The 22,541-nt window shown below is 42.7% G+C and overlaps 1 protein-coding gene across 1 annotated transcript in view; it reads left to right on the forward strand.

Annotated features, from left to right (window-relative positions):
- CTSD (cathepsin D) overlaps window positions 1–22,315 on the forward strand; it is a 40,632-nt gene extending 18,317 nt beyond the window's left edge. Inside the window, exons 4-9 of the mRNA XM_068261327.1 lie at window positions 5,077–5,195; window positions 10,058–10,257; window positions 11,107–11,229; window positions 15,752–15,896; window positions 20,434–20,532; window positions 21,070–22,315. Coding sequence (XP_068117428.1) covers window positions 5,077–5,195; window positions 10,058–10,257; window positions 11,107–11,229; window positions 15,752–15,896; window positions 20,434–20,532; window positions 21,070–21,231 — 848 coding nt within the window. The 3' untranslated portion in view covers window positions 21,232–22,315. The remainder of the gene's footprint in view (window positions 1–5,076; window positions 5,196–10,057; window positions 10,258–11,106; window positions 11,230–15,751; window positions 15,897–20,433; window positions 20,533–21,069) is intronic.
- Window positions 22,316–22,541: the final 226 nt, after the last annotated feature.

Below are 22,541 nucleotides of genomic sequence, written 5' to 3' on the forward strand. Positions count from 1 at the left end.
AAGTCATAAGGAAATCGATCAGAAAAATGAACGGAAATCAGATTGGACCGGCTGGAATTTATTGTTTCGACCCATCGATCTGATGGGAAATTGCATGGTGTGTACCAGGCATAATACTTTTAGGCATAGACCCTGAACAAGCATGCAGCAGATCAGAGGCATGTACATCAGACGTTTGACTTAAATGTGACTGAATTTGCTGCATGCTAGTTTCAGGTGTGTGAGTCAGACACTACGGATGCATGAAAGATCAGCAGGATAGCCAGGCAACTGGAGTTGTTTTGAAGTGGAGCTGTCAGCCATACTATCTCAGAAAAAAAACACATATATAACTAGATAAATACTTGCTCTCTTTACATTGTGATTTTTCTATAGTAAAAAAATCAGAAAATCCTTCTTAGGATTTTCCATTTTATTTTTGTGTCTATCTTAAAGCTTACCCTGACATAATTTCCTCCCTAAGGGCCCATTCACACTAGAGCATTTTGCCGGCGATTTCGTCAAAATGCTCAAGCGCTAGCGCTTTTTAAAGCGCTAGTGCTATAATACCCTATGGGCCGGCGATTAACACAAATCGCCAAATGCAAACATGTAGCCTGCACCATTTTCAGGCGATTTCCCGGCGATCGCGTTTCAGTGCTATAGAAGCGCTAAACGTTATCGCGGAAAAATCGATGCAGTGTACAGTGATTTTTCCGAGTTAAATCGCGGAAAAATCAATCCTGCAAAACGCCGGCGGTAATTGCAGGCGCTTTGCGCTTTTAAGTGTGAATGGGGCCTCACTTAGTCTGTGTATCATTGTTGGCCCCTTTTCTAGTCTTCAGACACTCCCACCCAGGTCTGCAGTAAAAAAGTGCATTGTCTCAGCATGAGAAGTATTGGTCAATCAGAGAAGAACAGAGAGGTGGGAGGGGAAAACAGAAGGAAAAGGGGCTTCAGCCAATCAGGCTGCATTAGTTAAATCTGAGGGGAAAGTAAAGAAGAAAAAAAGAAAACCCAGCATGCCCTGCAACTTCTTTTGTGCGGCAGATGTACCAAATAAGAGCCGGGGAAACTGGGGAATGATATTTATGAAGAAAAGAGTGATTTTTAACTTTTTGGATGCCTGGTTAGCATCCTTATTACTTGTTTACCAGATTAAAAAAAAATTGATTTTATGCCAGACCGTTACTCTTCAAAAGGAAATAAATATGGCAGCATTCTTACACAGTTATTTTAGTTGTCCTATAAGCAATATTCACTGTGTGCATCAAATTTACAATATACTGATTCACACAGAAAGCGCCCCTTGCCTTTTATATGTGTTTGCATATTCCTAGCGGTCTCTCCCTGTGCTAAGCAAAGTAGGGGAAGATAACAAATATTTTCCCTTACTGACTACCTAGCCTGTCCTCTGGTGATATAATTCGGGGTCCAGCTATTTCAGGAGAAATCCCCCCCCCCCCCGCCCCCCCTTGCAGCCATAATGACATTACAGTCCATGACTGTGCCCAAGTTGAGCGCTATGCGGTGGCCTGAAGGCGCAGAGAAGACCTGACTCTCTCTTTTTCTCCAAAAGGTCTATTGGAAATAAGAAGTGAGGAAAATCCCCAACTGGGGAACAAACGACCCATACAGTTCTTATCTCTTTTTTTTCCCCCTTGAAAGGAATGTGGAGTATAACCTGATTCTAAAAATCTAAAATCTTAGTTTGGGATGTATAGCAGCCTATTATTTTCTGCTCAGAGTGTAGTAAGAATGCTGATCACACCGTAAATCCCAGCAAACTGTGTGCACATTACGAAGTGAAAATTTGTGATTGCAGCATAATCGGGATTTTCAGTGTGGAAGGGCCCTGACAGCCGTTTGTCTAAATTGCAGTGTTCTGTTACTACTGCATAATGGTTAAAGAGAAACTCTGACCAAGAATTGAACTTTATCCCAATCAGTAGCTGATACCCCCTTTTACATGAGAAATCTATTCCTTTTCACAAACAGACCATCATGGGGCCATACCGCGGCTGATATTGTGGTGAAACACCTCCCACAAGAAACTCCAAGTACATACTCTTTGCAGTTTCCTGTCTGTGAACCTTGCTGCATTGTGGGAAATAGCTGTTTACAGCTGTTTCCAACTGCCAAAAAAGCGTGCAGCAGCTACATCACCTGCCAACAGTAAAAATGTCACCATGTAATAAATGTCAGAATGTAAATCAGGGATTTAAAATATTTTACAATGGGCAAACACTGACTAAATCATTTATACATAATTGTTGTAAAAATGAAGCACTTTTTTTTACATTCTTTTCACTGGAGTTCCTCTTTATGGTACATCTGTAGCGAAAAAGATCCCAATTTGGGTACTTTCCTCAGGAGAAGCAAGCCTGTGGACTCTCTGAAGCTTTCCCTGTCGCCCTTCTCCTCACCGTTCCAGTGCTGAGACCCCTACAAGCCTATCAACAAGGCCTTGACGACAGAGCTTGCCCTGTCTGCACAGGCTCAGACACCTCTGGCACCTGCTCACTAGCACACAACTGAATGGGCCCAGCTTTTTTTTCCTTCTTTTTTACTGACCCTGATCGGCGGCTGTATGCAAAAGGATTCTCTTTAAACCAAGAGGGAAAAAATTCCAGTGTGTCAAAAAGAAATAGTAGTCACATGCATTGAGGAAGACAAATACAGAGACAACACACATTTCCACTTCCTGTGGCCAAGTTCAGAAGTCAGAGATTTAAAATGAATTCCAAAGCGTAGATACCACAAAACGGAAGATGATTGTTTCCAGCCTGCCAGCGGCCAAAGTTATTGTTGCGGTTGATTTATAAAATTGCTATCAGGCAAGGACAGTGAGTGGTAGTTACTGTGGTGGGGTGTTTTTGTTAGCTGTCAGGAATTGGTTCAGTAACCGATATTGTAGGTATTGGAGGGAGGCTTGCAAATTTGGGGGGTTTTGGGAAGTGGATTTACCAACTGTGCACTCTCAATGCAGGAACCCAAAGCAGATAACCGTTCCTTTTATTATGTAAACAGAAAATTCAGCATTCCTTTGTAACAGGCATACGCTGCAATAAAATATCCCCTCCAGGCCTAATTCTCAGCATGTTATGCCAACAGACTGAGAGGCAGATGAGCAGCAGATGGAATCCCTGATTAATTATATATGTCAGCAATGATTGGTTGCTTCCTGTTTGGTTCTATGAGCAGACAGTTTTACAATTTGCAACATGTGAAGTTTAGAGACTAAGGCCTCTTTCCCACTAGGACGTTGCGTTTTAGGGGACGTTATAGGTTGCATAACGTGCCCCTAACGCAACGCCTGGTGGTGTTGGAGGAGGACGCTACCTAGAGCTGCGTTATGCAGCTCTCGGTGCGCCTTTTTTGTGCTATGCGATGCGGAGGCCACGTGATCCGCATCACGTGGTCCCGCCAGCCATTCGCTGCACAGAGCGGCCGCTCCAGGAAGTAAACACTGCACGTCACACAGTGCAGTCAATATTAATTAGCCATGTGGCTGGCCGCGGAGGAGGAGGGGAGACCTCCTCCTCCAACATTACTGAGCATGTGCAAACAGTCTAACGCGGCTTAGCTGCGTATAATGTACTGCATGCAGTACTTTCACTTGACGTGCAGCGTTACAATGTAACGCAACGTGGGCACTGTGAACAGCCCATTGATTTTTCATTACTGTGCGGTGGGCTGCGTTACAGGCTGCTCTAACGTGCGCCTGTAACGTCCCACTGTAAAAGCAGCCTAAAGCCTGGTACACACTTTCAATTATGATTGGCCAATCACTTACCAATTTTACCACCTCCATGTAGTATGAGGGTCAATAGATATTGAATACTATGAGCACATTGTGTAGATAATCCTTCATACTACGTGGAGGTGGTAAAACTGGTCAGTGATTGGCTAATCATAATTTAAAGTTGGCCCGTGTGCTGTTGTAGCAGCATGCACATTAGAAAATGCAATGCACAGAAAATGACACTGGTGAGAGTGCACAGAAGTAGATGGCAGCATGCAGTGTGTTTAAAAAACATAGAATACTTCATATATGATGCATATGCAATTTTTTAAGCACTTAACCTATATCTGAGGGAGCATAGTGGGAACCAAGCCATCACTACAAATATGATTGCATTGCAGGTGTGTGCAAGAGATTGCATTGATATGACCGCTATTTCACGAGTCTTTAACCAGTACTCACTATGGGCTGATTTGTCTTAGATTAGATTGTAAGTTTTTGACAACTAATAAGACATATGTGTATTTGATAATCCAGTCCAGGTTTTCTGCAACAGCAAATTATTTTACGCATTCTAGAAGAAACTCTGCCAAGGCAGCTATTTGGAGCCAACATAGCTGAGTAGAGCATGTGTACAGGTGTCCCATGAGGTTGCTTAAAGATCCAGGACATCAGATCTCTAAATGACAGTGATGGCCGCACACATTTGTCCCTCTTTTCATCCTGCCTGCCGGAAACTGCTCCATTATATGCTGTGCCCCCCACCTATCTCCATACATACAGTACATGCCACTCCAGTATACACCAGTGATGTGTCTGCGCAGCGTGTGTCCCTGACAGTCACCGTAGGATGACACTAACTGTGAGTATGTAAACATCCTAAAGGTGGCCACTAATGATTATAATTTGCAGAACGATTGTTTACGAATGATTCTTCATGTGAATGATCGGAAATTATCGTTTGGGACCACTAGTGGACAAAAATCTAACCAATCTGATCATATTGTGGGATAAGTCTTAAAATAGGATTGATTTCATGAATCTGATCGGGTTTGCTTAGATTTTTTTTCCATTAGTGGTAACTAGTGGTTTTCATAAGTGGTATAATTTCTGTTAGTTCATACAAAGAATCGTTCGGCAAATTGTTAGTGGCCACCTTTAGACTGCTTTTCTCCAAACGTAGAAAACCAGGCCTATATCCACTAGGTATTGTTCACCAATAGCTGTCACTATAGCAGTGTGACAAGATCTTATGTGATTTGTAATGATTGGCTTGAAAATCCCCCCCCCCTCACTACCACCAACAACCCTCTTTCCCACTTCTAAAATCTTTCCTCTGACATCACTTTTAGGGGTCCACCACAAGTATTACGCGTCCAAATCCTCTACCTATGTGAAGAATGGTACGGACTTCGCCATCCAGTATGGCAGCGGGAGCTTGTCCGGCTATCTCAGTGAGGACACAGTGACGGTCAGTGTCTTTTGCCTTATTTTTCATTTGTTTTACCCTTTTTCTTATAGAGAATTGCTGCCATGAGGTTATGAAAAGGAAACAATATTCTAAAGCAAAGCAGTTAGTCAGATTGCTGGTAAATGTTCCTGGTGAGCATGTGAGCTCTGTTTCCACGTACAGTTAGACCCATCAATATTTGGATGCTTACACAAGTTTTGTTTTACCTATTCATTGAAGCATATTCAAATTACAGTTCTATAATGAAGATGAACATAGTCCACTCTCTTAGCTTTAATTTGATGATATCCACATACATCGAAGTGATTAGGAGTTACACCATTTTAATATGTACCACCTTCTTTTTATAGGGACCAAAAGTAATTGGACAAATTCCTAGACAGTTGTGAGCAATTCCCTCGTATTTAGTCATCAATTAATCATATTTGGTAGATCGCAGCTGTGTGGCCGCGTCACATAAAATTTTGTGGCCGGCAGCTCCCATCAGATTCTGCTGCCGGCCGCTAGCCAATAGGAGAGCAGGAGCGGAGAGAGGCGGCGCGGCCGTGACATTATGGCTGGGGGCGGTGCCAGGCACAATGTATCCACGCACGCTGGTCGCCGGCCCCCGCGGAGCGTTCCCCCTGCCACCGCTCTCTTTGCACTCCAGCCGGCCGCGACAAGGACAAGCCCCAGACGCCGCCGCTGGAGGGAGGTAAGTGGCAACTACGCTACCTACACTGAGGGCACATCTACCTGGCTACCTACACTGAGGGCACATCTGCCTGGCTACCTACACTGAGGGCACATCTACCTGGCTACCTACACTGAGGGCACATCTACCTGGCTACCTACACTGAGGGCACATCTGCCTGGCTACCTACACCGAGGGCACATCTGCCTGGCTACCTACACTGAGGGCACATCTGCCTGGCTACCTACACTAAGGGCACATCTGCCTGGCTACCTACACTGAGGGCACATCTGCCTGGCTACCTACACTGAGGGCACATCTGCCTGGCTACCTACACTGAGGGCACATCTGCCTGGCTACCTACACTGAGGGCACATCTGCCTGGCTACCTACACTGAGGGCACATCTGCCTGGCTACCTACACTGAGGGCACATCTGCCTGGCTACCTACACTGAGGGCACATCTGCCTGGCTACCTACACTGAGGGCACATCTGCCTGGCTACCTACACTGAGGGCACATCTGCCTGGCTACCTACACTGAGGGCACATCTGCCTGGCTACCTACACTGAGGGCACATCTGCCTGGCTACCTACACTGAGGGCACATCTGCCTGGCTACCTACACTGAGGGCACATCTGCCTGGCTACCTACACTGAGGGCACATCTGCCTGGCTACCTACACTGAGGGCACATCTGCCTGGCTACCTACACTGAGGGCACATCTGCCTGGCTACCTACACTGAGGGCACATCTGCCTGGCTACCTACACTGAGGGCACATCTGCCTGGCTACCTACACTGAGGGCACATCTGCCTGGCTACATATACTGGAGGGGCACTTGTACCTGGGGGCAGTTCATGACAGGGGGGGGGGGTGTAACATTTGAAATGTTGGTAGATCTCCTGGACTCGGCAAGTTTTTTTTAAAGTAGCTCGCAAGCCAGAAAAGTGTTGGCACCCCTGATATAAAAGGTCGGAAGTTAATTCCAGCCCTTTTTGCTATTAGAACATTTTCCTGTTAATGTTCAACACGGCTCTCCAAATAGGTAAAAAAGACCATCCCTGGGATGTGAAAACAGAAAAAGCCATCAGTAAAGTTTAAAGCATATTAAAAATGGCAAAATCTACAGATACAGATATGCTTTCAGTCAAAAAAAATGCACTGGTGAACTTGACAACAAAAAAGGCCTAAATGTCCACAAAAGAGAAAAGTCGTGGATGATTGAAGGATCATCTCCATGGTGGAGGAAAAAAACCCTCACAACATCAGTCAAGGGAAGTAAACTCTCTAAAGAAGTTAGGTATATCATCCTGATCTACCGTACAGAGAAGACTTAATGAAAGTCAATACAGAGGATTCACCACAAGGCAAAAACTACTCATAAGCCTCAAGAATAGATATTACAGTATTGTAATACATTTTTGGAGATGAGAGAAGCCCCCAAAAAGTGTAGAGAAGGCTTGGAACATCTTATGAACCAAAGCATACTACATCATCTAGATGCAGTGCAGGCATGTGTAATTGCTTGGGCATGCATGGCTGTGAGTGGTACTGGGTCCTTTTCCTTATTATTACCTTCCTGACCGTCTTACGACGATAGGCGTTGGGAAGGTGGCAGCCCCAGGACCGCCTAACGCTGAAAGGCGTCAAGTTCTGGGGCAGGGTTTTACAGAGGATCGTGTGCGCGCCATCCCAGCTTGAGTGCTCCATCATCAGTCTATCAGTGGCAATTGCTGCTAGCATTTATATTGTACAGCGCTGCAATCTACTGCAGCACTGTACTGGGGACAGCTGTGTCACTCAGCTGTCCCCTGGAGAGGCTTTGATCGCGATCCCCTCTCATAGGCTAATGCCTATGAGAGAGGATTGCCCTGATTGGCTAAGGGGGGGGGGGGGGGGGGGGAGGGAGGGGAGAAATAAAATAAATAAATAAAAAATAGAGCATTTAAAAAAAAAATTACAAATTAATAATAAAATAAACATGGCACCAGCGATCAGAGCCCACCAACAGAAAACTGTTGGTGGGCAGAAAAGGGGGGGGGCGGGGATTCACTTGTGTGCTAAGTTATCTGGCTCTGCAGCAAGCTATTAAAGCTGCAGAGCAAAATTGTACAAAAATAGCCTGGTCACTGGGTGGGTGTAAGCCTGTACTTCTCAAGTGGTTTTTAATGATGCGACAGGACAGAGGCAGCCCAGTGAATTCTAAACCATACAGAGACATACAGTATTGTCTGTTCAAGTTCAGCAAAGTTGACTGGGTGGCACTTCTCTATACAGATGGACAATGACATAGATATACATTGTCCATAGACATAAGGCATCCCAGGAGTTTATTCTAGTTATGTCCATGTGTTCATCACTTCAGGCAGCCTTTGCCTGCAAAGTATTTTCAACTAAGTATTAAAAATGAACATTATTTTCAAGTAGATTAGTCAGTCCAATTACATTTGAGCCCCTGAAATGAAGAGATTGTGAAAAGTGGCGTAGCAATAGGGGGTGCAGAGGTAGCAACCTCATCAGGGCCCTTGGGCCAGAGGGGCCCCACGAGGCCCACTCTCAAACAGTATTAACTCTTTATTGGTCCTCTGCTGGTAATAATCACTTCTATAGATGCTTATAATAAATAGTAGTAATCATTAACACACTGTTCCCCATCCCCTTCTTGCACCTCTGACACTTCTGGCAGGTTCTGGTGTGCCGTATCAATTGTTATGTATAGCATACTTGGGGGGGCCCCAATGCACCGGGGCCCACCGCTTCTTAGCTACGCCACTGACTGTGATTAAAAATCCAGTTCCTAAACTATTTATATAATGTTTTTTGTTCAATCCATTAAATTAAATCAAACGTCAGCATTTCAACTGCATCCCAATTATTTGATCTCAGTTCCATTGCGGTGATGCACAGAAACAAAAATTGAGACGTACAGGTTCAGGGCAGTGATTTGGTTTTTTTGATTTTGTATCATATATACTCGATTACAAGTCTAGAAATGTAAGTATAAAAAGTATAGGAGTTGACTTACACATGAGTCACAAGCAACACTGAGCATGCTGAGTAATTTGTGTACTATTTAGTGACATTCCTATTTGCACAATTTACCCAGTGGTAAGTGATACTTTCTTGGTAAAGGAAATGCCAAGAAAACACAGATCTTAAAGTCCTGGCCACAACCATTAACAGGGAAAGGGGCAGGGGGACAAATACTTGGCTGCAGGAAGGGGGGTGAATAATTGCTGCACTTGGGGACCTGGAGGAGTTATTGGCTGCACTTAAGGGACAGAAGGGGTTAATGGCTGCAATACTTTATGCAATGCAGTCATTATCCCCTCCTGGTCCCGAAGCCCAGCTGTTAAATCTTTCTGGTCCCCAAGTGCAGCCATTAACTTTGCTGGGTAGACTTATACTTGAGTCAATAAAAAATTCCAGCTTAAAGTGAACCTCCAGACTAAAAATCTACTCAGCAGCACTGAAAAGGCTTGGTGTTTCTTTAACAGTTTCACAGCATCAGAACTTTGTTTTTCTTACCCAAGCCTCATTTTTAGCTGCACAGAAGAAAACTGCCTCAGCATTTTTCCCCTGATGCTGTGCAAAGCATGATGGGATTTCTGAGGTTGTTCTCGTTCTGCTGTTTTGGCGCAATTTTTTTTTTTTTAAATTTTGAATTTGAGGTTTGAAGCCTAGCGCACGCTGCTGGGAGGGTTGACCAGGACACAGGACAATTAAAACTGTGTCTCATGCTCCCTGTCACCTCCTTTCAACCAAAAAGATTGCTGTCCACATTAAAAAGATGGCTGCCCCCATGAAATTACAAACATTTGCCTGTTCTTTTAAAACAGGGTTGGTAAGAGATTATATTACCTATCTATTTTAATTAACATAACTAATGTAACTTAATGACAGTATGTTTGTTTAGGCTGAAGTTCCCCTTTAAGAGGGTCAAATACTGGAGTCCATTTATACACGAAATCAACTTATATTCAAGAATATACAGTATTTTTTTTTCTTTCTGGTCGAACTTAACGGTGTCTTTTTTTCTTTTTTTTTTAACCAAAGTTACCAATGTAACTTAAGGAAAACTGTACCAGTGTCCAAATATATATGGGCCTAATAATTCCCCCTCGCAGCACAGCAATACGGCCTCACAGCAATACTATGTTATTGATTGTGGCCCATTATTTTTCAGATTGGAACCATGTCTGTGAAGGGACAGCTCTTTGCGGAGGCCATAAAGCAGCCTGGCATCGTGTTTTTAGCAGCAAAGTTTGATGGGATTTTAGGAATGGCATACCCAAGAATCTCAGTGGATCGAGTGCCTACTGTTTTTGATGACATCATGCAGCAGAAGCTAGTGGATAAAGATGTGTTCTCCTTCTACCTGAACAGGTGATAGTTCTCTATTAATAAGCAGAGGCTGCACTTTTTTGCTTATGTAGGTAGGATTTTTTTGTATTGAAAATGGGGGATTGCTTTTCTTTTAATGTAACAGGTAATTCAACATTAATATCAAACTATATGCATTACAATAGATCATTAGCATTGTATAAATGATCAGCTGTCTATTTGGAGGAACAATGATTTGCCATTGACACCTGACCATGGGTAGCATTGCAAATAAAATATATATAACTTTTTTTTCACCTCTGGTTTACTTTTAGTTAGGCGTGACAAACAGTAATATTCTAGCCAATTTGTGGTAGATCAGACATTGCAGCAGAATCTTCGCTAATATGAATTGCTATGAGGACTTGTGTATTGATCTTGGTGGCAGCTTATACACACTCTAGCTGGCATCGCTCATACAGAGAACGGGCATTCCCAATTGGTGTTCAAGTAAGGTTTTTCTCAAATATTGGTTGGGAAAGCTGAGGTTTACAAAAGACTTTGGTTATATTTGATGTCTGTAATTACTCTAAAGACTGATCTTTTCTAATACATACATTGTAAAGTGTATGCTTAGCTTTATATAAGGAGTCAGACTTCCAATAACCCTGAGCTCTTCTGTTGAAGTAAATGAACTGGAGGTTGCAGTCAGAGCAGCCTCCCTCTGAGTGAGTAAGTGCTTTTTTCCTGGAGATGTGAGAGCCTTTTCTCCTCTTAATGTTGGTTGAATCAGGTCTTTATTCTGGGTGTGGATGTACAGTAGACTCGGTACGCCTTTATTTTTTGTAGCTTATTAGAGCTTACGATCTCCATAAACACTTTCTAATATTTCTCATGTGCTTTTCTTCTAAGAAACCCAGACTCAGAGCCAGGTGGGGAGTTGCTGCTCGGGGGCACAGACCCTAAATATTACTCCGGGGACTTCAACTACCTGAATGTGACCCGCAAAGCATATTGGCAGATCCACATGGACGGGTGAGTGACTGATGTGTGTTTTTGGAGTGTTGTACAATTGTCAACAGACAGGTCCAAAGAGGCACCGCAACACTCAGTGTCTACAGTAAATGCCTTTATTTATAGAAAACAAATAATTTAAAAACAAGCATTTTGTCGGGTATGGATAGGGTACACAGTAATCAATAGATGAGTCTCAAACCCTGCCACCCTGGTGAGTGTATTAAGGTAGAACAATAATCATGATATTACAGTGCAAACATCCTACATATAAGAATCTGCATATATAATAATATGTAAAATGGGAGGTACCAAGCTGTAGTGAAAGAGATTATGCGATGAAGGAAAACCAGGGAAAGTGACACCCCCCCCCCTTGCCCATGAGGTCCACATGCGTGATCGAGCTGGGTGCGGGGATGGGCTGCGCATGTGCGGTTGCAGCAAGCTACGGATTCGGAGTCTGTGAAGTCTTGGCATTAGCATAATGGAGAGAAATCGCTGCACGTGTCCATATTGCTTTCAAAACAGATTTATTTTAACTGGTGCACTACTTGGTATCGTGACCAATGTATTACTAAGGGTGCATACTCTACACACATCAAATTTTGATTGGGCAATGATTGGAAAATGTATACGCCTTGTAGTCTTTGGGCCAGCAAACTTTGAATACCATAAACGGATTGTGCAGGTAAGCTCTCATATGACAGTGGTAAAATTGGTCAATGATTGGCCAATCAAAATTGGATATAATAATAATCCAAACATTTGTATAGTGCTTTTCTCCTGGCGAACTCAAAGTGCTCAAGAGCTGCAGCCACTGGGACGCGCTCAAGAGGCCACCCTGCAGTGTTAGGGAGTCTTGCCTTAGGACTCCTTACTGAATAGGTACTTGCGTAGCCAGGATTTGAACCCTGGTCTCCCATGTCAAAGTACACAAAATACACTATCCATGTACCATAAAGCCTGGTACACACGCCCAATCTTAATTGGCCAATTTTACCATTTCCATGAAGTATGAGAGTTTACCTACACAATCAGACGTTTCTTAATCTGTTGGCCCTCATGCTACATGGAGTTGGTAAAATTGGCTAGTGATTGGCCAATTAAAATTTGATGTGTGTACCAAGCTTATGTTTTTAGGCAGGTTGAGAGCTCCCAGTTACCACACTCTGTTTAGACAGCTGTGAGCTGTTATGGAGTAAATGTCTGCATGCGGTCCTGTATTACTGTTACTGGGTTGCAATGTCACTGAAAGACTGACAATCCCTGACAATCCATGCTGAGTGATTGGGTAAAGATAATCACAGCTTTGATCTTCCCGAAGATTACTATGAATGGATAAATCACAGTAATAGCAGCTCTGTTGTTCTTACAGACATGGTAAGTAAATACAGTATTGAAGTGTATAAGACTGGAATTTCTATAAACTGAATATGCCCCCAAATCAATAGTACATCAAAGGAGAACATAGAGTACACACCAGTATACTACCTTGCAATTAAACAAACTTATTCAAGCGGTGCAACATCAGGTAGAGCACATATTCATGACACAATATCCCACAAAAGAAATTAGATTCCAGGAGCAACTCACTTGTTAGATAAAACTTCAACATGAAAGACCAAACCAGCCTCCGCACCACTTTTGCAACTCTGCACTTTATGCGGCTCAATCCTCTGTGAAAGCTGATAAGTATTGCTTGTCTTTTATTACCTGCCGATTTTATGAAGATATCTATTAAAAGTTTGAAGTTTTATCGAACAAGTGAGTTGCTCCTGGAATCTAATTTCTATTGTGGGATGCCCTCAAATCAAACTGGTCATTTTCTGTGGGATTTACATTTTTTTTAATGAAATAACACAAATTTGATACATAGGAGTTATTTTCCATCTTTCTTCATTTTTCCCTTTTTAAACTTACAAAAATAAAATACGGTATATTTATATATTGTGTCAAAAGGAAGTTTTCTGTTCCAAAAAACAGTCCAGTAATTCAGTATGCTATCATAAGACCTAGTTATTGATGGTCAGACTGACAGTGCAAAAATAGGAACAATTCTCTGTCCTAAACTCAAAACTTCCTCTCTGCTTTAAAAGATAAGCAACAGTATAATAATCTTTAAAGAAAAACATTTATTTGTTAAAGCTGATACAAATCCTGCAATAAATCTGCAGTGTGTCTACTTCCTACTTTCATGGAAGCAGACATGGAGTTAATATCCTTTGTTTGCAAATCATCTGCTCTATTGAGGCAGCCAGCTGACACAGCTGAGAGATCAAGTTACACTTGTGATTAGTCACATATGAGGGGGGATAAGACAGGCTAAACTCTCTACATACATACATACTGGGTGCATTTCTCTATTTTACTTCTGTCCTGTGCAAGAGTTCAGGTCCTTTTTTTAAGGGGCGTGAAGAGTGGCACAATATACTGTAAATCCGGTGTGTGTGTGTGTGTGTGGGTGTGGTTCATGCCTCCCCCTCCTGTCCTCTATGGTTTCCCATCCATAATGATTAACTTTCTCTTTGAGAAACTGCAAAAGATTTTAAACCTGCGTGATCTGATGGCTTTTCTTTAATGAAATCCATGATATTCGGATCCATCAGTGAGATTATAGGTCAGTCTGATCTGACACATGCTAGATTAAAGTCGGCACAAACTAGCAACATTGGCAACACTTACCTATCAAAAAGAAACCAGTAGGTTAAATGACGGTCGTTGACACAAATATATTCCAATCCAAAGCAAATGGTTATGTTGTTTGAAAACTGTGCATGCAAGTGAAGTGATACATGACATACAGTATGTGCATGCTCTGACTGCACAATATCTGCCCAATAATTGTCTGAATTGATCCACCAGCTGCATTGGACAGAATATGTGATAACGGTCACTTATCTACAGGCATACTTTTATAATTTCTTCTATTTCTACCTTTGTTACTATCACTATGTTCACTGTATGCACAGTGGGGTTGTCATGGAAAGTAATTGTTACACAATGACAATAAAGTGCTTGAATAGTGAATCTTTGTCGCTTGGTTGCAGTTTTTTATACCGATTGTCGTCCAATGCGGCAATATCTGTTGTCCGTCGGATGTTTCAATCAACTTTTGTCTAGCATGTGTACAAGCAGGGCTGAGGAGTCAGTACAAAAATCATCAGACTCATACTCTGACTGCTCAGTTTTTAAAACCACTGACTCCGACTCCAAGTACCCAGAATTGCTCCGGGTCCTTGACTCCGACTTCTTAGTTTCATTCTTACCAGGGGTGTGGAGTCAGTACAAAAATCATCCGACTTCTCAGTTTATTGAAACCACTGACTCAGACTCCAGGTACCCAAAATGGCTCCGACTCCAACTCCTCGACTCTTAGGCCTCGTTCACATCAGGGCCGTTTCTGTGCGCTTTTTACAGCGCACTGCCCTGTGCGATCAGCAAGGTATTTACTTTCCCATGTAACTAATGTAGCTGGTTCACATCTATGCGCTGCGCTGAGCAGCGTTACAGAAATGTAGGGTTGCATGCATTTCTGCGCGTTGAGCTGGAAAGCGCACATCAATGCAAATGAATGGGTGCGCTTTTAGCGCATAGAAGCGCATGCGTTTTTTACCCCTAATTGGAGAAAAAAATACATTTACATACAAAAACAAAGTTTTATTGACAACTGCTGCTGGTACAACAAGCAAAACATGCTTTAAAGAAGAACAGCGCCACGCACAGAAACGCGCACTAAAGCGCGCACAAGCGCATGCGTTTTTTACCACGCGCTTTTACGCGTTTTTCAGCGCAGCAGATGTGAACGAGGCCTTAAGGTGCCCTTACACTCGTCAGATTGGCAGCAGATAGATAAGAAATGCATCTGATGATCTATCTGATGCGTTTTTAGAACATTTTTTACCAGGATAGAATTCCAATAGATTTCAGTTTGAAATCTGTTGAAATTCAATCTGATGGCATTTTTTTGCCATCAGATTACCATTAAGGCCAATGCAAACTGATAAGCAATCTCATCAGATTGACCTAAATTTTCCACCCTGCCAGTTCGATGGAAATCCATCGAAATCAGCCATCGATCGGTCGATTGGCCAACAGATTTGCAAACGATCAACCGACCGATCGGGATCGATCGGTCGGCCAGAAAATCGGCTAAGTGTATGGGCCCCTTTACTCCTTGGTCTAATTCTTCCCAGGGTTGAGGATTTGGTACAAAAGTCAACCGACTCCTCAGTTTATTGAAACCACTGACTCAGACTCCAGGTACCCAAAACTGCTCAGACTCCTCGATTCTGACTCTATTGTAAGACACTATTGTATTGTAGTTGGTGTTAATGTAGTGATGGACTACAAACAGGATTTTGTTGCCATGCTCTGTTAGAACTAAACCAGGAAGTTATTTATAGCCTTCAATTTCTCAATTATGGACTTATCTATTTTTTTTTTATCTGATACAATGGAATTTAGCGTTAGTGTAATATTGTAATGAAGTGGTCAAATCTTGTCTGAGAGCCGTTCTCTCTCTTTTTGCCCTTCTCATTTGCAGACTACAGGTTGAAGATAAGCTTACTTTGTGTAAGGGGGGTTGTGAGACCATTGTGGACACTGGAACTTCCCTGCTCATTGGACCAACAGAAGAAGTTGCTGCATTGCAGAAAGCTATTGGAGCCATTCCACTGATTCATGGCGAGGTGAGTTCTAATGCTGTTATGCTAGGTAGACCTCATATACATCCATGGTGAGCAGCAGAGCGGCACAGTCCTATCTGTAATTTTAGAGATTTCAGCCCCCACTGCCTTCCTCTATAGTGGTTCTGACAGACTGTGTAAGCCAGAGGTCCCCAAACGTTTTCGGTCACGGGCTGGGTCAACATACTTTAGACAGCCAGCACTGCTATTCTATAGGCGGGCAGCCGATATTTAAAAGATACTGTGGGCCACATCTATAAGTTATAGATTTTGTGTTTGGAGGGCCAGTGCAAAATATTCGATGTCCCGCATTCGGCCCGCGGACCTTAGTTTGAGGACCACTGGTGTAAGCCATCAAGTCTCTGAGAGAGGGAGGGGAAAAAAGCCAACGCTTCTGTTAGAGAGTCTGAATAAAAATCTAAAAATTTTTATTTTTACCTTGTAGTTCGCTTCAGCAGTCTTAGTAGAGGTAAACCACTGCATCCCCGCGGCAAAAACGAGGGCTGTAGACCCCCCCCCCCCCCCCCCAATCCCTGGGGAAAATCCGGGGAGCGCTTCCTGAAAGAGGCAGAGCTTTCTGCTGTAGCTCTGCCTCTACCGAAGTCAATCACTGCAGATCTTCGCCCCTCCCCGCCTTCCTTCACAGAGAGGGGCGGGGAGAGGCAGAGATCTGCATGGCGATTGACATCAGTAGAGGCAGAACTACAGCTTAAATCTCTGCCTCCCCGGCAGCAACATCCACGACCAAGAAAGTTGTGGATGTTTGCCCCGGGATTTGGGGGTATAAACCCCTCATTTTGCCGCGGGGATGCTGCGGTTTACATCTACTGAGACTCCTGAAGCGAACTACCAGGTAAAAATAGCAATTTTTGTCGCTTCAGAGTCTCTTTAAGACCCATACATTGCCTACATTGTTCCTTCTGTGCAAAAAGTATGACAACTTACCAGCTTCTTAGCGACTTGGCTATTTTGTGCTGCAGGTCACTTTTTTTTTAAACCTGCATACAGGCTTCTTCATTAACTTTTGCTGCGTATGTTGACAATGTGTATTTTATTTTACACATGAAGTCGATTTAACCTCTTGACGACCAGCTAACGCCGATTGGCGTAAACTGGTCGTTTGCGGGTTACCATGGAAACCTTTCCATGTCAGTTCACGGAGGGTGTCTCCGTGAACAGCCGGAGAGCCGCCGATAGCGGCTCGCCGGCAAAATGTAAACAGGCGGGGAAGAAATCCCCGCTGTTTACATGATACGGCGCTGCTGCGCAGCAGCGCCGTAAGGCAGATCGGCGATCCCCGTCCTCTGATTGGCCGCGGATCGCCGGCATATGATAGGCTGAAGCCTATCCCACAATGCGCAGGACGGATATCCGTCCTGCGCAGCCCAGGAAGGGAGAGGGAGGTAAGGGGAGGGAGGGAGCGCACAAAACGCTGCGGAGGGGGGCTTTGAGGAGCCCCCCCCCCTGCTACCCACTAATGGCCGGCGGCGATCAGACCCCCCCAGCAGGACATCCCCCTAGTGGGGAAAAAAGGGGGGTAGTCTGATCGCCCTGCTGCACTCCTGATCGGTGCTGCGGGCTGTAGAGCCCACGCAGCACCGATCAGTGAAAATTCCCCTGGTCAGCAAGTGGTTAAGGTTGTTGCTTTGTTTACCTATTTTTTTAGTAGGAAAAGATTATATAATGGTGACCTGCCCAACTAATGATGCAGCAAGGCAACCCCAAACCACAAGGACTAGTAACATGTGCGATCTGCCTACAGGCAGTCTGTTGTTCCAGGTGACCTCCAGATCTGTGATCAGACAGGAACGTAAAATCCACATACACATTTGCCAATCAATCTTTTGTACAAAGCAAATCCCTGTCAGTTTTTGTTTTAGTTGGATTACACTGACATATTGTTGTTTTTCACATGGTGCAATATATGCATGACCTATTAGTAAAACAACGGTTTCTAGATTCTCATCGGAGGCAGTCATTATTGGCAAAGTCTGTCATTGGCCACCTCAGCCTCGTTTCATCTAGCATATCTTGCACAGATTGATTTTTAAATTTTTTATCAGGAGATTCAATTACACTGAAATCTATAGCACAATGAGCCCCATCAATCTTAATTTTGGTCGATTCCGTGGAAAAATCAAACAAATTTACGAATGGATTAGACAGAAAATGTTGCTTGATGGGAACGGCGGTAAATTGACACCCCCATAGTGTTGAACTGTCTCGATCAGTGCTACACTGCGGTTCAATTTCATAGTGAAATATTTTTGAAAATCCATGTGCCGTGTACGGTGAGATTTGCTCCCTCTCTTATCGGATTCAGATCGGAGAGGGATTGATCGGTTTACCACATTGGGTGGCAATCTAAACTTGTAGGCCTCCTTAAGATTTCCATGACTTTCTACATTAGGTTTCAGAATCTTCTGGTGAACTGTGCATATCCTAGTCACTTCATGTCTATCTAATTTGTGTGCAGTGACTTGATAATGGTAGACTCCTGCACTTGACCTAAGTAGTGACAAGCTATTTATTGGATGTGGTTAAATTATAAGGGGTTTTAGGCCTTGTTCACATTATAGGCATTTTTGTTAAATTTTAAGCGCGGTCGATTTTCAAAATCGCCCTGAAAGCGCTTGTGCAATGATTCTCCATGAGAGAGTTCATATCAGAGCGGTTCGTTTGCGATCAGCTTTGATAAGCGGTGCTTGGGCCATTTTTAAGGCGATTTGCCTAAATGGAAGGTATAGGAAAAACGCAAAACGCTCACAAAATTGCTTTGGCAAGTGATTGCGTGAGCATTTAAAAAAAAATACATTGTATTTATTTTTTCCCGGATCAAAAGACGGAAGCGCTCTCCAAAAGTGCTTACAAAAAACACCCACAAAAACGAGCGAATGCGCAGAAAATCGCTGGAAAACGCTTTAAAAAATGCGGGGAAAAAAGCCCACCGCGGACAGACATGCGAGCCGAACGCAATATGAACAAGGCCTTAGAGAGTTATTTCAGTATCTTGCATACTTTTTTTGTAGATAAACTTGCTTGGAAGGGATGGGCAATGTGGCAGGTCTTGGAGATATTTCAGACAGTTGAATAGTGAATGTTCAGTTGTCTAGCAATCTTCATACTCCGACACTTGTGTACAGTACACAACTTTTTGTTGCTCAAGATATCTCCTTAGAATAAAATCTAGCAGGAATGCCATGCCATTAACAGTGTCATTAATGGCCTTCCAGGTTTTCGTTTTCCTCAAGTGTTCTTCTTCTGTTGTAATTCCCACAGTGGAGTACCTCCTGCTTGTTTTCATCCTCTGTTTATAGAGCAGCACAGGCAGAGAGCCAGGCATAATGTTTGCACAGTGATCATTCCTAAATGGTCAACTGAACAATTACAAAGGATCAGATTTGGCAACAGTAATTGAACGTATTTATGATGTTTTCAGGCATTTTATAACCTCCTTTGCTGTGCATGTGTGTGGTATTCACACCTACAAGAACAGGTGTCAGGTGTAGTGGCAGTGACACACCAGAGAGCGTTTTCTGTGCATGGTATATTGGTCATGTTATGTCAGTCTGTGCCCCCCTGCCGTGCACTCTGTACAGCATTCTGATCCAAGCCCAGCCCATAGAGTCTGCTGTTCACTCCTTAAACTCAACTGCTTCTAAACACAAGACTGACATCTAGAACTGTAATTTTTAACTGTAGATGTGTTGCTCACATTGACCCTTATTCTATTTCACTTTTTACTCCTGCTAGATAATATTCTGTTTAAAATACTTTTATTAGTCTCTTCAATTGAAAATATACTAAAAGTAGGGGGGAAAATGTAGTCAAATTTGTCTTCTTTTTTTTTTTTTTTTATTATTATTTTTTTTGCTTTCTGATGGATTAAAAAGCATTTTATTGATAAGAAGTGAAAAAATCACCTAGGAGAGAATTGCATATAGCCCGATGTGATTTGGGCACTTGGAATATTCTGCAATCCAGTGGTGCATTTAGATGTGTGTATGTAGATGGACTGTAACGAGGACCTGTCGTTTAAATTATTCTTAACATGGCATACACACTGAAATTTGTAAGCATTTAAAGTGAATTGGTAACTCATTCTTGCCATGAATAAGAAAAAAATTGCTTACCAAGCCTTTACTTCCTTTATACCAAAGGGCTCTTATTGGCTTGGCCACGTGACAAAGAGGAACATAAATTTAGATGTTTAAGTCTCCTTTTTCCAGATACAAAGGAAAAAGTAAATAATTTTCCCTGGTCGGGTCCTGAGTTTTAAGGCCTGCACACCTCTGACATTCTGGTCTCCTCCTAGTTTAATTTCGCTTCAGATTTGCGTTAAATGTATATTTATTGTGATATATTAGTGTTGACGTGCTTCATTTTGGATGCTTCTATAATGTTAATAAAGTGGCGTTTCCCCAGGATTTTCAGTAGCAGATACTATTAGTTGGTTTCACTTTGATAAATAATGGTTGAAGGAGGGGGATGGTAGATGGACCTGAAAATGTCATATTAATCTAGCGGTTTCTCTCTACAGTACATAGTGATCTGTGACAATATACCTTCTTTACCTGTTGTCACTTTCAAATTGGGAGGAAAGGACTACAAGCTGACCGGAGAGCAGTATGTGCTGAAGGTGAGTAGTTTGACATTGTTGGACGATGTGTATAGATGAGCTCTGTAATCTCTGTAACAGGACCTGCCCTCTGGTGAAACTCTCTTCAGCTTTCTTGGCTCCCAGGAGAACGTAGTGTGATGTCTGTGGCAGAGTATTCAGCAAGGAAAGTGGACTTGTATCCCTGCCAAATGCTCCAGCTCAGCGGCATTGTGAGATGTAAGGCAACACGCACAAACCTCCCTGTGCAGCCTGACTGGCTCGTGGAGGTTGGCCCTTCACCAGACCACAATTGCATTCTGTATGATTAAATATGCACTGAACACTGCAGTAATGTAATTTTTACTTGCTTTTGTACCACCTGGTTGGCCTGTAGCACTTCAGGAGTGATAATTGGTAGAACGCTGCAGGAGCAGGCTTGAATGAATGAATGAAGAACAAGATTAAATGACAGCAGAAAGTCCTACTGAATCAATACGCGATAGAATGGCCATTTGAGATGCGTGCTTCCGGAGACTGATCTTCCCAGTGGGTAATTCTGTGTTCTCTGTCTCGCAGGTGACTCAGTTTGGCCGTACTGTCTGCCTGAGTGGATTTATGGGCCTCGACATTCCTCCTCCAGCTGGACCGCTTTGGATTCTCGGAGATGTCTTTATTGGCCAATATTACACTGTGTTTGACCGAGAAAATGACCGTGTTGGATTTGCTACATCTAAGTAACCTCAGGATGAAGTAATACAACCTTCCGCGCTCTGTGCTGTCAGTACGAAGTGTGTTGCTATGTTCTCAGTTCCACACCCATCCATGAGTAAAATGATTTGTCTTTCAGCACAAAATGTGGCCCAGGAAAGGAGGAGGGCTTCTCGGCGACATAGGTTAACATAAACTACCTAAACCCAGATAGTTTAATATTTGCTCATTTGGAAATCATAGCAAATTTTAATTTAGCAGTTTCCAAATTCTTATTTTGTCCTAATTATTGCATTTTTTGTTAGACTGCTGCTATGATGGCTTAATGGTTTATTATACATTCTGTATCCCTAAATGTTTGGTTTCCCTTATCAGCATTTTTTTTTCATAAAAACACATGATTTAAAAAAAAAAAGTCTAGCCAGAGTTAGACCTAACCTTTTTCATAGGTAGTAATAATAATAGGTGCAGATTTGTAATGGGTAAAACTATGTTTCTCAGGGACCGCAGCAATCAATATTTTCTCCTAATTACCAGTTCTACCCTCTTGCCGTTACCTAGGAGATTTGTTTTCATTGACACTTGTTTAATTTATTTTGTGCTGCAGGAGAGGCTATATTATGCCAACTTGCTGCAGTCACACTGCTCCAGTAATAGAGCATGTAGCTTTATACTAAAAGCACCATTTCCCCAGTCTTTCTGCACCCAAATATGGGTAATCTCAAACTTGATTTTTTTTTTTTAATCTTTATTTTGTCCCCATTTGCTGATTGCAATAAGCTGATAGATTTTCTTTTTTTTTCAAGTAAGAATTTTATACTAAGCTGAAAGATGTTCTGAGGAGAGAGTTTGGTGTTTGATATCAGGGAATTATTTTTTGCATTTAATTTTTCTTCTTCTCTTGTTAGAGCAGCTCAGAAATTGCCACTACTGTCACTGGTACATAAGAATGAATGCACTGTATGATAGTGACTACCTACACACTTATTGAAACGTAGATGGCAATAAACTCTGTTAGTAGATTGTAAATCTGGACAAGTTTAGATACATAATTCATGCACAGCAAATACTGTGTTTTCAAAATCTATTGACAATTAAAAATATTTTCCTTGTGTGCCTTGGCTTTGTGTGATGACTGTATATCTGCTGTGTACTTTATGCTGCGATCTTTGTCAAGTCAAGATGATCATTTCCTGCCACGCTCCATTTTGTGTAGTCACATGACCAGGTAACACTCATGTTTTTCCTCTGCCACCTTCAGCCTATTATCATTAGAGTGCGTCTGCCCCAACTAAGGCAGTGATCTGCAAACTTGGCTCTCCAGCTGTTATGGAACTACA

This window comes from Hyperolius riggenbachi, chromosome 11, assembly GCF_040937935.1.
Source record: "Hyperolius riggenbachi isolate aHypRig1 chromosome 11, aHypRig1.pri, whole genome shotgun sequence".
Taxonomy (NCBI): domain Eukaryota; kingdom Metazoa; phylum Chordata; class Amphibia; order Anura; family Hyperoliidae; genus Hyperolius; species Hyperolius riggenbachi.